The sequence below is a fragment of the Apium graveolens genome, chromosome 9 (genome assembly GCF_009905375.1).
Source record: "Apium graveolens cultivar Ventura chromosome 9, ASM990537v1, whole genome shotgun sequence".
NCBI lineage: Eukaryota > Viridiplantae > Streptophyta > Magnoliopsida > Apiales > Apiaceae > Apium > Apium graveolens.
In genome coordinates this window covers 108,132,239-108,150,922 of record NC_133655.1, presented here as the reverse complement: position 1 = coordinate 108,150,922, position 18,684 = coordinate 108,132,239, and the positions used below count along the sequence as shown (strand labels likewise).

Genomic DNA, 18,684 nt, shown 5'->3' with positions numbered 1-18,684 from the left:
ATCGATTTTTAAAATGATTAAAATATGGATTTCCAGTCCCAAAGGGGGATAAATGTTTTCTCTGAATAGTGGATCTGGACTGAGACGCGAGTCCTTTCCATACTTATATTAGGCGTAAAAGTTGCCTAGAGATCCCATTAATGTTTTAGAACCCAGCGAGGTTCGGGATTACTTCGCGGCTGATCACCGTCTGTAATCCGTAGCGTCATAAAATGATTTTGATTAAGATGTGATTTTGAAATTGTTTTGATACAAGCAAAATTATGCCATCACCCAAAGTTTTATCTCTCGTTATCATTGGTTATGTCTTCCCATTATCATTCTTTAATATATATCTCGATTTATGTTTTGTATCGTACTGTTTAGCACTTGTTGAGCATTTAGCTCACTCCTTACTTTACCCTGATATTACAGCTAGCAGATATGGTTAGATTCAAGCAGACCGCCCGTAAGACCTGTGATGCTGATGCTTATGTTCGAGCTCAGGTAGAATAAGAGATAGTAGTTTGTGTGAGGACTCGATATTAAAATCAGTTGTAATAGATGGTAGTGTTGGGCTGTTCCAAACCCTAAACTGTAAGATCTTGGATTTGGTTATGTTTACTTCTTTTAAAATGTTGTAATAGTTATATTTAAATTATTGGTAAAGTTGGGGTGTGAAGGGTTTTGGTATCAGAGCTACGGTTTAGAGTCCCTGGACAGCCCAAATAGGTTATAGGGTATATGTATAGGTTATAGATAATATGCGAGAGAGTAGGTTAAGTAAATTTATTATTAATACTCCTCTTATTGGTTGTCAGCAAAGGGCGCATTCCTCGTCATCCTCTGGGTCGGACGACACTATTGCTCTCTCCGTGTATGCTGAGTTGAGGCACGAGTTTGACATGCTTCAGGGCAAGTACGACCGACTGATAGACCGACTGAAGAACGTGTACCCGGACAGTCGAAACTATGAAGGGAAGCCCAAGGAGCAGATGACTGCGAGACTTGAGACCTTGGTACAGTACGTCAACACTAAGCTTGAGGAGATGCCAGTGCACCGGGACCACACCGGCCAGTATGTCATTCAGATGGTGGTGGATGAGCTCCAGAGCATTGTGAAGACGCTTCGAGAGGAAAAGACTACCAAGCCCCGTTCAGATGGAGTGGAGCCTTAGTTCTTTCCACTTACCTTTTCATGTTGTTGTACTATCAAACTCCGTAGAATTCCCAGTTGTTTCCGTTATTTCCTTTAAATAAGCCTGTTGTTCCTAGAATCAGACTTTGTCCTAATCCTGATGTATTGTGACCTTTAAATTTCAATAATCATGCACTATTGTTCCATTTGCTCTCAACTGTTATTTTACGCTTTTATATGCATCACCATATCTGCTTAATTTGAAACTTGACCTCATAAGTAAACAAGAATGCCATACAATACCCTCAAATTATTTTATCATTCATATCTGTTTTGACATAACTCTTATTTCAGGATCATGCCTCCCAAAAAGAAGAACCCAACAACCACATCTACCACAGACCCAAATATTATTCGATTACTGGAAACTTTGCAATAACAAGCCAATGCTATAGCTCAACAACAACTAACTCTTCAACAACGAATTGAAAACCAAGATAACCGTGAACCACACCAACCACCTGAACCACCAGTACCACCTAGACAAGTTGTCACTTTCAAGGCATTTCAGAATATGAATCCACCTGCATTTCATGATACCACTGATCCAGTAATAGCTAACACATGGATTAAGGAAATGGAAAGGGCTTTTGAGTTGGTACAGTTAGGAGACGATCAGAAGACGCCATATGCTACTTACTTCTTGAAGGGCGAAGTCATCTATTGGTGGGAATCAGTAAAAACTATAGAAGCAACTCAGCAGGTTTCTTGGGAGAGATTTAAGAAGCAACTCAGCAGGTTTCTTGGGAGAGATTTAAGAAGTTATTTCTGGAAAAGTATTACCCTAAGTACATGCAGAATCAGATGGAACTTAAATTTTTGGAGTTGAAGCAAGGGAACTTGACTGTACTGGAGTATGAGAAGAAGTTCACTGAGTTGTCAAGGTTTGTAACAAAGTATACCAGCACTGAGGAGGAAAAAGCAAAGAAATTTCAGCAAGGATTGGAGCCTTGGATCAGAGATAGAGTGGCTATGTTTGAACTTGAAACCTATGCGGGAGTAGTACAGAAAGCTGCTCTGATTGAGAATAATGGGACGCAATCAAGGAAGGAAAGGGATAACAAGAAGAGGAAGGTTCCATTTTATGGAGAAAAGTCTGAAGCCGGAATTCACAAGATCGAAATGTAAAGAGGATCGAATTCCATAAGGGCGGAAATTTTCAAAAGAAAGGAAATTTGGGCAAAAGGCAAGAATCAAAGGGGAACAACTAGGCAAGCCAAGGCCAAGTTGGAGAAAACAGGTTCCAGAGACCAGAATGCAAGCACTATGGAAGAAGGCACCCTGGAGTGTGCAATAAACTGAGCATAACCTGCTATAGGTGTAACCAGAAGGGGCATTTGGCGAATAAGTGCAAGATGCCGAAGCCAGGAGTTACGTGTTACAAGTGTGGGAAGACTGGACACATAGCTAGGGAGTGCAAGGCAACCGGACCAGTCAGGGCTCTAATGAATGTGGCAAGTACCAGTGCGAGCGTGCCAGCTGAGGTATTGGCATTACCTCCACCACCTACACCAACCCTGCAAGCAACAGCAAGGACATTTGATCTGAAGATGAATGATGCTGTTCAGAATTCTGAGGTGATAGCAGGTACACTTTTACTCAATAATGTCAAAGCTAAAGTATTGATTGATTCGGGAGCAACAAGATCTTTCATATCAGAAACTTTTGTTGATAAGCTTCAATTTGATAAAATGATTTTGAGAGAGGTTGTAAATGTGGTAATTGCGAACTAAGAGAAAATTCCTGTGAATCAATTATGTCCGAAGTGTGAGATTGATATTTCGGGGTATAAGTTTTCAGTCGACTTGATACTCTTCAAGTTGGGGGAGTTTGATATAATTTTAAGAATGGATTGGTTAGGAGAGAATAACACTCAGATTAATTTTAAGACCAAGAAAGTGTATTTAAAGACGAAGAGTGGAGAGAAGGTAGTATTTAAGGGGCAGAGGCAAGAACAACTATTTCTTACAATCATTCAAGCTAAGAAGCTACTTAGAAAAGGTTGTGAGTCATTCCTAGCTTATGTAGTGGATTTAGAAAAAGGGAGTCCCAGCATAGAAGATATACCTGTAGTTAACGAGTTTCCCGATGTGTTTCCAGACGAACTACCAGGCTTGCCACCAGATCGACAAATCGAGTTCGAGATCAACCTTGCTCCAGGCACGGAACCAGTTTCAAAGGCCCCATATAGGATGGCACCAGCAGAAATGAAAGAGTTGGCGAGCCAGCTACAAGAATTGTTGGATAAGGGAGTGATACGACCAAGTATGTCGCCATGGGGAGCACCTATTTTGTTTGTAAAGAAGAAAGATGGGAGTATGCGACTATGCATAGATTATCGGGAGTTGAATAAGGTAACGATCAAGAACCGCTACCCGCTACCAAGAATAGATGACCTTTTTGACCAGCTGAAGGGAGAAAAATGCTTTTCAAAGATTGACTTGAGATCAGGATACCATCAATTAAAGATCAAAGAAGAAGATATTCCCAAGACAACATTTAGGACCAGACATGGGCATTATGAATTCCTAGTAATGTCGTTTGGATTGACCAATGCCCCGGCCGCATTCATGGATCTGATGAATCGAGTATTTAAGAAGTATCTGGACAAGTTTATCGTGGTATTCATTGATGACATCCTTATTTATTCTAAGTCGGAAGAAGAACATAAACAGCACCTCTGGATAGCATTGGAGATACTTCGGCAAGAGAAGTTGTATGCCAAGTTTTCCAAATGTGAGTTTTGGTTAAAGGAAGTTCAATTCTTGGGACACGTCATTCGAAATGAAGGAGTTAAAGTGGGTCCGGTAAAGATTGAGGCAATTATGAGTTGGGAGAGGCCAAAGACTCCTACGGAAGTGCGAAGTTTTCTAGGATTGGCAGGATACTATAGAAGGTTTGTCAAAGATTTTTCGAAAATCGCCACGCCATTGACCAAGTTAACCAGGAAGAATCAAAAGTTTGAATGGAGTGCAGAATGTGAGGATAGTTTTTAAGAGTTGAAACAGATATTGGTAACAGCTCCGGTGTTAGTACTACCAGATGACCAAGGAAAATTTGTGATATTCAGCGACGCTTCACATAAAGAATTGGGTTGTATGTTAATGCAACGCAGTAAAGTGATCACGTATGCGTCAAGACAGTTGAAACCGCATGAGTTGAAGTACCCGACGCATGACTTAGAGCTAGCCGCCATAGTGTTCGTACTTAAGATTTGGAGACATTACCTCTACGGAGAGAAGTGTGAAATCTACACAGATCATAAGAGTTTAAAGTACATTTTCACTTAGAAGGAGCTCAATATGAGGCAGAGGAGATGGCTGGAATTGATCAAGGACTACGATTGCTCGATAAATTACCATCCTGGAAAAGCGAATATTGTGGCCGATGCACTAAGTAGAAAAGAGAGATTGAATATGATGGTAACACCAAAGGAATTGACTGAAGAAATCAATAGATTTGAACTGGAACTCTGTGATTGTGGAAAAGTTGAAGAAGTTTGTCGTACAATGACTTTTCAGCCAACCCTAGTGGAAAAGATAAAGAAATGTCAAGAAGAAGTAATGGAGAAAGAGAAGAATCAGTTAACTGGAGAGGAGATTAATACTCAAAGGGATGAGCAAGGGATACTAAGGTTTTCCTCCAGAATTTGGATTCCTCATGTACCCGAATTAAAGAATGAGATCCTACATGAAGCCCACAATTCGAAATTTTCAATCCACCCGGGAAGCATGAAGATGTATCGAGACTTAAAGAAGAACTTTTGGTGGCCAAATATGAAGTGAGACATGGCAGAATGGGTTGCGAAGTGTTATACTTGTCAGAAGGTGAAGGCAGAACATCAACCAAGCGGATTAATTCAGCCCCTAAAGATTCCAGAATGGAAATGGGAAAATATTGCTATGGATTTTATAGTGGAACTACCGCGAACGAAATCCGGACATGACGCTATATGGGTTATAGTTGATCGTCTTACGAAGTCAGCGCATTTCCTTCCAATTAACGAGAAGTCGTCATTGGACAAATTGGTTCATCTGTATGTGCGCGAAATCGTACTAAGGCATGGAGTGCCCGTATCAATAGTTTCAGATAGAGATCCCCGATTTAACTCAAGATTCTGGAAGCAATTTCAAGAATGTCTTGGCACGAAGTTGAATATGAGCACGGCGTACCACCCGCAGACTAATGGTCAGAGTGAAAGGATAATTCAAACAATCGAAGACATGTTGCGCAGTTGTGCAATCGATTTTGCAGGAAGTTAGGACGACCACTTGCCGTTGATTGAATTCTCTTACAACAATAGCTATCATTCCAGTATTGGCATGCCACCATACGAAGCTTTGTACGGGCGAAAATGTAGATCACCAACAAGTTGGGATGAAGTAGGAGAAGGAAGGATTCTCGGCTTGAAATTGGTGCAACAGTTGCATGACACAGTCAAGCTAATTCAGAGAAGGTTACTTGCTGCTCAAGATAGACAGAGGAAGTATGCGGATCCAACACGTAAGGATGTTCGATTTTAAATTGGCGAAGCTGTTTTGTTGAAGGTGTCGCCTAGAAAAGGGTTGTCTAGATTTGGCAAGAAAGGGAAGTTAGCACCTAGATATATAGGTCCTTTTGAAATTTTGAGTCAAGTGGGGAAGGTGGCCTATGAGTTGGCCTTACCACCTCAGTATCAGCATGTGCATAATGTGTTCCATGTGTCGTTGCTTAAGAAGTACAATCCTGACGCTAGCCATGTGATAGAATATGAACCTGTAGAAATTCAGGCAGACCTGTCAAAATACTCGACTGGCAAGAGAAGAGTCTTAGAAATAAGTCAGTAAAGTTAGTAAAAGTACTTTGGAGGAACCCTAAGATCGAAGAATCGACTTGGGAGTTAGATTCTGATATGCGTTCCCGGTATCCTCATCTGTTCTCTTAGATTCTGAGGACAGAATCCCTTAAGGGGGAGAGGATGTTACAACCGGCATTTTCGTGTAATATTATTTCTAAATTTGGTGCAATTTTAAAGCCGAATGCCAATATATTCAACTATTGTATGCTTGTGTGAATGAAAATTTCTGCGTCCTAAATTTGCTTTATGTGGTATTTGATTTTTCAAAGCAAAAGTTTATTTATTTCTTTTATTTTTGATTTTTAAGAAATATTTTAAACCTTGAATAAATTTCTTTTTAAAAGTCATTTTGTTCACAAATTTCAAAAGTGGTTTTATAAAATTTATAAAAATCCAAGTTATTTTATGGTATAAATTTTATAATTTTTGAACTTGTATTTTATTTTATAAAAATAAATCTTTATAAATTTTAGTTGTCATAGTTAGCAAATTACAAGGAAGCCCTTGCATGCAAACCACCCTTTCATTCTTTTCAAGGACAAAGAGGACAATTCCAAACCCACTAACTCATGAACTAGTAGCCAAATTACCTCCTTGACCTTGCATGCAAGTTATCTTAATTCTAGCTAGAAGGATACCCTTGTCATTTCTCAAACCCACTCACAATATAGTCAAATCAAGACATAAAAACAACTCAAGGAAGTGATCACCACTTCACTTCACCCCACCACTTCACTCTCATCTCCTTCCTCCCCCTCCCTCTCGGCTTTTCCCCTCCCCTCTCGGCAATTCCCAAAAACCGAGCCCCCAACCCCTTCTTTCTTCATTTCTCACTCAAACAATCATCCTATTATCAAGTAATCCTACTACCTACATGTTGTTCTTGTATATCTTAAGAGTTTAGAGTAGAAAAACTTATGTGTTGACCTTGCATGGTGGTGTTTTGTTAAAACTCCAAGTGAATATCTTTGATTCTTGTGAATTCAAAGCTTTCACCATGAGTTATAGTAGCAAAGGGTTGAGAATGGCTAGACATGAGTATGCTACACTCATGCAATTGTTGTTTTCACCCTAATCCATTCGGCCATGACTTGATAGGAGCCGAATGGATGGTGTTTTGGTTGTCATGTTCCATTTTGTGTGTTTTTGTGATGATAACATGAAAAACCTTAGTGAAGTCTTGATAAAACCCTTTGCATGCTAAGTGATCATCTAGATATAGCTTATGCTAGGCTGGCATGTCAATTTCATGGTAAAATATATTTAGAAAACATGTTGCTTTGATTGGTAAAACTCGAAGACATGCATGCATGTAAATTTCTCTTGGAATGTTGGAAGATTTTGATCATTTGGAAAGATTTTGTTAGTAAGCTTTAATTTCAGTAGGAATAAGGTGTTAATATTGATTAGTGCTCCTTGATGTATGGTAATAATTTGTGTATATATTATAAAAATACATAACTTGTTGTTTCAAAAACTTGATGACTTGTAAATTGTGCAATGTGATTTCCTTTGTTTTGCCATGATTGCACCTTAGTTAAGGATGATCTCCACCAAGATTATTTTGAGTGTAAGGGAGTTAATTCAGTAGATCTCCATGTTTAAGTCTTGGTTTGGGTATTGGGTCATTGGTGGTTGAGTTTGTCAAGTAAAAACCTTGGAGAATGAAGAGTCTTAGTTTCTGCAGAAAATCAGTTTAGTACCCTGAGGTTTAGAGTGAGTTTTGACCATGTCATTGATGTGCACTTTGAGGCCCAAGCCACCAGAAATTAGTATTAGGAGTATATAAAATGTTTTAGGAGTTGGTTGGAGGTTTGCATGTCGTTTAGTTAGGTGCACAAGTAGAATAACAAAATTTGTCCAGCAGGGGACAGTTTTGTTGCAACTTAGAAATAGGGAGATTTGACCATGTCATGGGTAGGCCCTCATTAGGCCATGTTGGGCCTTAGTTAGAGGGAGTGTCAGAGAAGTTTTTCCAATAATAGTTCATAGGATATGAGATAAAACCACGTGTCACAAGTTAATTCAAGTCAGGGCGTTTTCTGCCCAGGAAAACAGGGGAACCTTGGACTTTAAGCTTAGGCCCAAGAAGGCCCAAGCCAGGCCCTTGAGCCACATCAAGTTTGGGAGATGCCCTAAGGTCAGGAGAGTCTTGTGTGAAAGTTTTGAAGGAAAACTTGTAGTTTAAGGGTGTCTAATGCACTCAAGAAACCATAGATGTCATTCTGAAAGTTACACCAGTGAGCACTTTCACTTATCGCCTAGTTTTAGAACACTTAGGAGTGAGATCTAGGTTGACCACCATAGTTGTAAGATAGTGTAAGGTCAGTAGAGCAAAAGGCCCAAGTGAGGGTCAATAGGTCTTGGATATTTTAGTAAAGGCACATCGAGTTAGGAAGCCAAAATTTGAAGACTTTGTCTAGTTTAGCGACCAAGTGACTTAAGTTGTGAGTCGAGATCATCCAAGCCTAGTGTTGCATTATGGTGTATGTGGTATTATTTGGTATTAAAATATGATATGTGAGTATATGTGGCTATGTGTGCAATTATATTTTTAAGGTGAATATAAATTAAGTGCATATAGGCCTAAGTGCCATCCGTGTTTAAATTCGGGATGTAAATAGGTTAAGTTGGTGAGAATATATTATAATGAGGATTATTATTTATGTAGGATCTCGAGACGAGGGTAAACTTTCCATAAAGGTCGAGTGAAGCTTCCCGTTGCTCCTACCAGTCAGACCAGACCAGCCTTCCTCAAGGCAAGTGATTCAACTTGTCTTTCGTATTCACTGCAAATAGCTCATATATATTGATGCAACTATCCAGAGTCATTTTGATATATTTAAATCAAGCGTATCTTATGTTTATCTTTGAATCATATAGAAATGCCATGAACCCTCGAGTACGTATTGCAAGTAGTTTAAAAGTCTTATCATGATAGTATATTAAAGTAATTTGAATGCCATGATAAAATAAAGAGTTGTTATAGCACTTGGTTGATCCTCTTGATTACCATGCTAATGATTCTTAAGTATTGATATCTCATCCTGATACTTGAACCCCTATAGAACCTTACCTTGATACCCGAAAGCCGGATATTTATCAAAGTTGTTCCTCATTGATTGATACCCCTCTTTCTTATCCTAAAGCTTGACAATTCTGATATATTCTGAGTTAAAGATCATTTCTTCATACCTTAACACCCTTAGTATTCATGATGCTTATCTTCTTGATGATCTAGCACTTGCACCTTGACGAGAAACCATTGCTTTAAGCCCAGTTTGGCATTACCCCTTCATAATATCCAATAGCCTCACTAAATTTTCTTGTCCAAGTTTTGATATATGAAAACCTTTCAGTTACCCTAATAGAGTAAAGTTTAGTGGATCATGGCCCTGAGATTTAGTACCATATTTCCCGTGTTTCAAGTTGATCTATAATCCCTTGATAAAAATGTTTACGGTCAAAAGAGATTTTGTCATAAATCGACATTGATTTTTAAAATAATTAAAATGTGGATTTTCAGTCCCAAAGGGGGATAGATGTTTTCTCTGAATAGTGGATCTGGACTGAGACACGAGTCCTTTCCACACTTATATTAGGCTTAAAAGTTGCCTAGGGATCCCATTAATGTTTTAGAACCCAGCGAGGTTTGGGATTACTTCGCGGCTGATCACCGGCTGTAATCCGTAGCGTCATAAAATGATTTTGATTAAGATGTGATTTTGAAATTGTTTTGATACAAGCAAAATGATGCCATCACCCAAAGTTTTATCTCTCGTTATCATTGGTTATGTCTTCCCATTATCATTCTTTAATGTATATCTCGATTTATGTTTTGTATCGTACTGTTTAGCACTTGTTGAGCATTTGGCTCACTCCTTGCTTTACCCTGATATTACAGCTAGCAGATATGGTTAGATTCAAGCAGACCGCCCGTAAGACCTGTGATGCTGATGCTTATGTTCGAGCTCAGGTAGAATAAAAGATAGTAGTTTGTGTGAGGACTCGATATTAAAATCAGTTGTAATAGATGGTAGTGTTGGGCTGTTCCAAACCCTAAACTGTAAGATCTTGGATTTGGTTATGTTTACTTCTTTTAAAATGTTGTAATAGTTATATTTAAATTATTGGTAAAGTTGGGGTGTGACATTCATCATCTAGGTTGAGGTACAATTTTGAAGATGGCAAGGTACTAATCTGCACAGTATCTAAATCAAAGCAACATAGTTCAGGAAATTGTTGTATAATGTCAAGGTCATTTATACTAAGTAGTTAAAGAGAACATACTCAAGAAAGTTGTAACTTTTGTGCTCGTTATTATTGCAATTACTGGAGACTAGAGTTCCTTAGTGTAAATGTTATTGGCCAACACAGCAAGATCTCCCCAAACACTTACTTTATGCTGATTACTATATTGAAAAAATAACATATATTTCAGGATATACAACTTCCACATTAGAGACGGACTCAGAAAATTATTATAATTACAGGATAAATATTAATACATTCGACAAACCTGGAATTACAAATCCTGAATTTGACAATGTCTCGCATGCCAAATTTTGTGTCAAGTTTCGTCAGAGGTTCAAAATCCTCAATAACTCCAATTACATCTAAATTAAACAGAGCAATATATTTAATTTGGTGAAAGATAAAATGCAGTGAAATATTAAGGTGCGCATTTAAAAAAACTAATAATCTGAACCAAAAGAGTATTATATTAAGGTCAGCTATAGCAAATCCAGGTTGTTGTTGTGGCTGATATTTGCTGGCCTCGGCAAAAAGATCACCTAAATCCAGAAATTCGAATTTGTAGGCAGGAATTATGCCATCGTCTTCAACAGCGGTGACCGTAGTATATTGTGAAAATCTGATGCAGATATCAGTTTGTACAGGCTTCAGATTACCGACAACATCTTTCACAGAAAATTGGTCAAAAACATAAACGCCTCCTTCAATCGCCGGAGTTTTGAATCCATTCCAAATATTAGGATAAGCAAATGCATGGACATGATTATTCTAAAACAAAAGAGGATGTTACATTTGGTATACAAAAGAAGGTAGGATTTTACGTAATACCATAATAAAATTTTATAACATAAGACTTACATCATCATCAAGCAGAATGACATTATATCCTTTGACTGATCCATTCTCAGAGCTAACGATGGTCCACATCCTAGTTACTCTAGCCTTAATCTTCCAATTGGTAGTCGATTGATCAAGGTCTTCAATAAAATTGAATACTGCAGACTCCATTGAAGCTTTTGTTCAAGTCAATTAAACAAAGTGTCAAGCATTAACAATTGAGGAATTAAAAACTTCAAAATATTAACAAAAAATGACAGCATGCACGATGAAGAAATAATGATAACATATTAGATCAGTTCGTACCAATCAATGATGTTTTTAGAGAGAACAAATAGAGAGGAAACCTAAAGTTTTATTTTTAGTGTCAGAGTATGTTTGATGTTTATCTCAAGGCATTAAATTTAAATACATTTGCAAATTATATATGCAACTTGATAGATTATAATTACTATTCAAACTGGTAAATTGATGCTAATTGATACTCTATTTTAACTATATGATAAAGACTGCCAACATTATGGTCTTGATTAATTCTTTAATTATTCATCAATTATCTTATTCAATCTGGTAAGTTGATGATAATTGATACTTTTTTTAAAAATATGTACGATGAAGATCGACAACAATATAATCCTCAATAATTAGGTCATTAATCATCAATTATCTTCCTATCTATTCAATATAATTCTTGAATATATAAGTACAATTTAGATGTAACGGAATATTATATTTTAAATTTTGAGTTAATTAATTAATTAAGGTTAACTCAATTAAATTATTCCAATCATCACAATCAAAGTGTTATTGATCCCATTTTTTTATTAACTTGTATATTTTTGTTCATAACTCTGTCTGTTTCTCTAGTTCATTTAAAAATATGCATAAGATATGAAAATGGTATGAATATTTATAACAGAATCTGTTTGATTCTTTCGAAATGGAATTATATATAACATCTTTTTTCAGAACTTTAGAATATACATATTAAATTAATGTATTTATTTAAACTGTTGAGTTTAGATAATGTGATCAAAATTATTCCAACATTTAATAAAGACAAATACTGAGAGAATTATGATTTACACAGAAATTATAAAATAATTTATAGCGTGATAAATAAGTTTAATAAAAAACAAATACGACAATGCGGTTGAATCAGGAAGTTTAATAGAAATGCAGTAAAAATAAAGTGTCTTCAAGCTTCGTTGACGGGAATGGTTCTGCAGCGTCAAATTTGGATTTGTCAAATGTCCATCAACCTATATTGCAAAGTATGTAAAACTTATAAGCGTTTATATGAAAAAAAGGATGTAAAAATCAAAAATATATAATTTATATTTAGTTACCTCTGCCTCAAATATAAGATATCAGGATAATCAAGATTGACAAAAACCTTTGTTGACAGAATATTGCTAATCTGCGCTCTTCCTGTTTTTAAGAGCGAAAAATATATATTATTTAAGAGCTAGAAGAAATTGTATAACCTATGAGAACGCTTACAATTTTAAAGGTTTTTAATATAAAAAATAATACATTAACCTTGATACATAAAGACTCTAACAGATGCCAGAATCACAATTTTGGGTTCAATTTCAGTAACTTGGTACAATGATTCAAAATTTGTTGGCAAAGAACCGCTAAAACACACTTGGATGGCCCTCCTAACACGAATATAATAAAACATCAAACACTTTTGGATGTTCAATAGTGTTAATACGTAAAATATGAAAACTGGAGGATGGCGTAGTATTTTTATAATTGTCAAAAAAATTATTGAAGAGTCTTACACGCCATCTGAAATTCTGAAGTGTAACACTTCCTTTTCACCAAATCTTGTCATAATAGATTGTACTGGTTGCAGGAGTTCAACAATTCTAATAACATCTACAACAATAAACTTAAAGTTAAACACAACAAATTGTTAGCGATTTGTTCTAAAATTTTATAAGCAATACCAGTGGAATAAATAGGAAGCTCATCGAGAGCAGAATAATGAGGAGAATTATATAGGAGCGTCAGGAACCGAATCAAATTTATGGCACGGTATACTCAAAAATTCCTCAGGTTCCAACACCACCACAGTGATGGGAAGAAACATGATGTGATTTGCAGAACGTACAGGCCTCAGAAATCCAGCAGCTGGAAGAACCTGAACATTTCTGATACGTAACAATCTGCCAGGATGAATGATAAAGTAAAACAAATTCCAAAGAGCTGGTGGAATAATTGCAAGTATGTGATTATTCTGCAAAAAAGAAAATCTTAGGATAGAGGCTGGAAAACACAATCATAGATGTGGTATAAGTCACATAGTTATTCAATCAAACCTCACAGTCCAATAGAATAAGATTGTGCCTGACTAAGACACCTTGTCGATTAGTTGATACCCACATTCTTGTCACACGGACCTTCAAAGTCCAAGCAGTATTATTACCATCCAGATTGGATAAATGATGATGGTCCTGCATATCTGAATAATGAAAAAGTTAATAGATGTTATAAAAAAAGGAGTATATTAAATGTTCATTTCAACAAATAGGTAATGAATTGTAATTATACTTGGATGTTCTGCCATATGAACTCTGAAATTAGTTTATGAGTTGGATATATAGCAAAAACAATCTGAATGTGTGGAGCGTTTAAGACAATCGGCTGTATTTTTAATAAAGATATACACTATCTTTATAGTTAAGGTGATAGGCTGATAATTAGTCCATAAAAATCTCAATCAATAGATATCTATTAGAGTTGTATGATGATCCCTAACAGCTTACACCAATATTAGCATGGAAAAAAAGATTGTGTTAAAATAGAAGATCAATTTGTAACATAAATATGATATTAAACAAATATTTAAATATGAGTTAGTTATCTGATACACATTGTTAGTATCCCATAATCTTCTCTAATTATCATAATGTCTCCTTATCAATATAAAACATATCACATCTAATTATATTGAGAATTTGATATGCATAAAAAACTATTCCAGAATCTGCCTTTTACTTAGTAGTTATATGAGAATGAATAACCAATATGACCTGATGATAATTCTAATTTAATAACAAAAAAAAATCTCATACTACCAATTATAATAAAATGATGAATAACTTAGTCAGGATTGTAAATGTGCAATACAAAATACTCATGGTCAAACAATTACAATAAGTTAGTTAAATCAAATATTATCACAATTTAGGAAGGTTGTAAAAAACTTCTTCAAACACAACATTTGATGTTATATTTGTGCTTTTCCCATTATCGTCATCAATAAGAATATGTAATCCTTCTGGAGATGTAACACGGGATATTGCAACGTATAACTGACCATGAGAGAATACGGGCCAAGGAAGATACAATCCAACTGTGTCCAATGATTGACCTTGGCTCTTGTTCATAGTCATGGAAAGACATAGTTGGGGAGGAAATTGTGTTCTTTTAAATTCAAATGGCCAATTTGTGTCTGTTGGGACCATATCGATTCTTGGAATTAGATGTTTCGTACCAACTTGAGATCCACAGAGAATTTGACATTCTATACTGTTTTTTTGCAGCCAGTAACTATCATCCTTGTACCATTACATAGACCCATAACTTGATTTAAATTCCTCATCAACATAACAACAGCTCCAACCTTTAGTATCAACTCATGTTTAGGCATACATGGCATATTTATGGAGTTTAGATACTCAACTGGAAATGATGAATCAAAGTCATTCTCGTCAACACCCCAGTCTTCAATTGAATCTTGGCTGAGATAAGTATGCATATTACCCGAAAATATTTCAAGAATCTGTGCATTGATGTCATCAACTACAACGTTTGTTGGAGTCAAAATAGATCTCGATCTCAGATACTCCTATGAATGCAAGTTATTCTAAAAATCTGGATATATAATGTCAATTAGGGTTTTAATGGGACTTTTCAAGGGACTCTTGACAACATATTCATCAGGAACTACAAACTCAGTTTCAACATCTACATGATGAGTATCAATGCATTCAACTTTTCCGTCTCCAATCTCAAGTTGCCATTTACTAAAGTCAGTTATTACTTTATTTCTAGCTTCAGAATTACCTGAATGTAATCTCATGTTCTGACTGAGAAGAAAGACCCTGCAAGATTTCCAAAGTCGGGATTTGTTAAATGATGCATTCACTATTTCAGCCCTTCCAGCCTTAGGCAGAACAGGTAATATCTGTCGAAAATCGCATCCAAAAACAACTGTAATACCACCAAAGGGTCTTTTTCCTCATTCTACATCAACGGCAGCCATTATTTCTCGCAAGCTTCTGTCCACGGCTTCAAATGCATAGCGATGCTGCATTGGAGCTTAATCTCATATTATAAGACTTGTGTGCTGCATCAACTCTGCAATGTTTGTACCATATTTTATTCCAGCAATAGAACTCTGATCTAATTTAAGCGGTATCTTAAACCTAGAATGAGTTGTTCGGCCACCTGGAAGAAGTGTAGCAGCAATTCACGAGCCTGCAACAGGAAGAACAATCGTTCCTTCTGATCGAAAACGTGAACAAAGAGTTTGCCAAAGAAACGTTTTACCGCATCCACCGCTCCCGTAAACAAAAAACATTCCACCTTTATTTTTGTTTACATTATCAACAACTGCATTATATACATCCAGCTGCCTTGAGTTCAGATTTTTATGAGCTTTGTCATGATTAAGTCTCAATTCTTCTTTATTGTAGCTAGTTTCCTCAACAATAAGACGATTGACAAAAGTGAGGAAAAATCGTTCGTCGGGAAATGGCGTCATATGAAAATCTCTTAAGGACTTACCAACATCATTTAACAACTTTTCAATCTCTGCACAAAAAAAATGGTAAATATTCCGACATCTAAATAAAAATAATAAAAAATATACTACAAAGTAACAAACGTATCATGTATTTAATACTGATCACAAACCTGCTAAAGCATAGTTCTGGATTTCATACTCGGACAGTGTTAAATGAATGTTATCTGAAATCTTACGCCTAATATAAAGAACATCGTATGACAATGCTGGACAGTGTTTTTCTCATAGCGCAAGCGGATCAGACACTGAACAATATGCCAGTATGTTAACAAACATAGCACAAATTTGGGTTGGCATAGCTAAGAATGCATTTTCTTCCAAAGCATCATGCCATTGCTTGTAATTATTCAACAGACCAAGAGTACCACATGCTTCCTTAAATGTATCATATCTAGTTCCATCAATAGTGCGCAACTGAGAGAAAGATAAAGCACCTTTACATCTAAGTAACAACATTCGAAGATACAATAATTCACCAGTTGTTGCATGAACCTCTGCTAACCTCCCAACCACATCACATCTTTGTCTAAGCTTCCATTTAGCAGTTTTCTTTATCCATGTAAACTAGGTGGGAAAGTCAGAATACGTAAAATTTCGAGCTTGTGGAAATTCACTGTTAGCTACAAACCAAGCCTCTAGTTTACTTTTTTTTGGAAGTCGCGTTATTGCACACATTCTCCAAATCTGCAGATGTATTGGTAAGCGTTCAACACTTGGGGAACGATGGTGAATGTCAAACCCAAAAATCCTCCAAGATGCCTCAGATGCACAAACATATCTACCATCAAGAAAATTCTTTACCTCATCCAAATTTTTCACGGATCTTGCAGTTTGTTCACTCCCTGATTTGTTACTTTTCTTCTTCAATAATATTGTAGCAGTGTCATGACCCTTTAAACAGTAATTGAAGAGATATTTCAACGATCTTGAACTGTTGCAAATTTCCAGATTTATATGACACTGAAACCGCAATAAAAGATCTCGATTATATGGAACTACATATTGATTGTCAAGGTTGATCCCTTTTTTGTTGATAACTCTACCAGTGTTACGCCTCCGATAAACAGGAAAACCACAATCGTCAAAATAGGTATTACCATTAAACCTGCAAAACAAAACATTACATGCGTCGAGATTAATAATAAAATAGAATTATTACAGAACATATGTATCATTCTATTTATTCAGACCTCTTTGGGAAATGACGCATGTATTTTCCTTTAACCATACATGGAGATGTGTATAAGTCTTTAACACAAGGTTCATGCATCATGTAGTTTTTAACAGCTTCATATGCTATAGGATCAGAATTCTTATCTGGTATTTCAGCAGAAACCAACTGGTCAACCTTTTCAATAGAATTAGGTATGCTTTCAGGGCTCAGCCAGATTAGCATATGCACGTGTGGCAAACCACGCTTCTGGAATTCAATTACATGCATAACTGTGCAAAACATAAGTAAAGAAAATATTAAATATATGCATGTGTGTAGATATGATTAAAAAAATTAAATGTAAAATTGTCGGTGTCCAGAAAAATAAATTTACCTCCTATACACTTTCCAAAGTAGTTCTTCTTTTTAATCAAATCTAATAGCTGATCAAGCTTCAGTTTAAACACGTGAGAAATAATATCCGGTGCATCAACAAGATCAACATTGGGCAACAATTTAAGCATTTCTTGTATCTCTGGCCACTTTGAGTTGCAAGTCATGGTGAGGAATAAGGATGGATGACTTGCACGACATATCGCCAAGGAATCCTTAAAGTATTGAGACATGTATCGTTGGGATCCAATGAATGAAGCAGGCAGTATAACAGCTTTTCCAACATGCATTGAATCATGGTCTCCTTTACTGAGAGCATCACACACAGAATTATACAAATCAGCACGGATGGTAGTTTGATGCGTTGAAACCCAGTCTAATCTATATTGTTCAATGGCAGCAAACTAATCCATAACATATTGTTGCCACAAACGTCCTGCAAGGTGTGGCGTTAAACCTGAAATTAATGAGACGATGGTGAGAATATGCACATAGCCATTACGTATTTTATATTCTAATCACATTGCTTACTTTTAATAAATACCTTCAGAAGTGCGTATCATAATCTTGTAACAATAATATTCTCTTAGTGAAACATGTCGCCTCTGTGTTGAGTCAGGATCAAGGTCTTCATCATCTAAATTCTCCATTTCAGAGTATTTATTACTTATCAGAGGTATACGTTTATGATAACCCTCAATTCCCCAAGGAAATAGTAGTGGATATTACAACTGCATGAAATGTGGATCTGTTTCATATATCCTCTTCCATCCTTCTTGTTTGGAATTCACAATCGTGTCTCTAAAACCACCGGTATCCGTATCATCACTAACAATGAAAGCAGCAACTTCATCAGATGGAGTAATATGGTTTAGTCTACCGCTAGAAGATTGAGATGATATGAGGACTAACTTAAACTCATCCAGCTCTTCATTTTCAAACCGATTCCGAGCCATGCGAAAAGTTTTGACTAACTCATTGTTCTTGTCTAACATACCTAAAAGTTCCTCGATAATATCTGGATCAACATTGTCAGAAGCACCTCCCATTGTATTGATTCTATTCTCAACCTCATTCTGCGTGTCGTATATATAGAGCTGGCAGAATTTGGGTGAAGATCCATCTAACAGTACTAAACTCCCAACCAAATGATAGTTTTGACCTTGTAAGCGAAAATAATAAGGAGAGGTACCTCTGTTTATTGAGTTATC

The 18,684-nt window shown here is 36.3% G+C and overlaps 1 protein-coding gene across 1 annotated transcript; it reads right to left on the bottom strand.

The window, feature by feature from the left end:
- Positions 1–15,591: 15,591 nt before the first annotated feature.
- On the bottom strand, positions 15,592–18,123 carry LOC141685467 (uncharacterized). The gene is made up of 8 exons (XM_074490563.1): positions 18,018–18,123; positions 17,879–17,930; positions 17,475–17,782; positions 17,118–17,370; positions 16,514–17,032; positions 16,202–16,369; positions 16,038–16,105; positions 15,592–15,935 (listed from the first exon to the last, which is right to left on the bottom strand). The coding sequence occupies exons 1-8, from the start codon at positions 18,121–18,123 to the stop codon at positions 15,592–15,594; spliced, it is 1,818 nt and encodes a 605-aa protein (XP_074346664.1).
- Between the last annotated feature and the right edge of the window lie 561 nt (positions 18,124–18,684).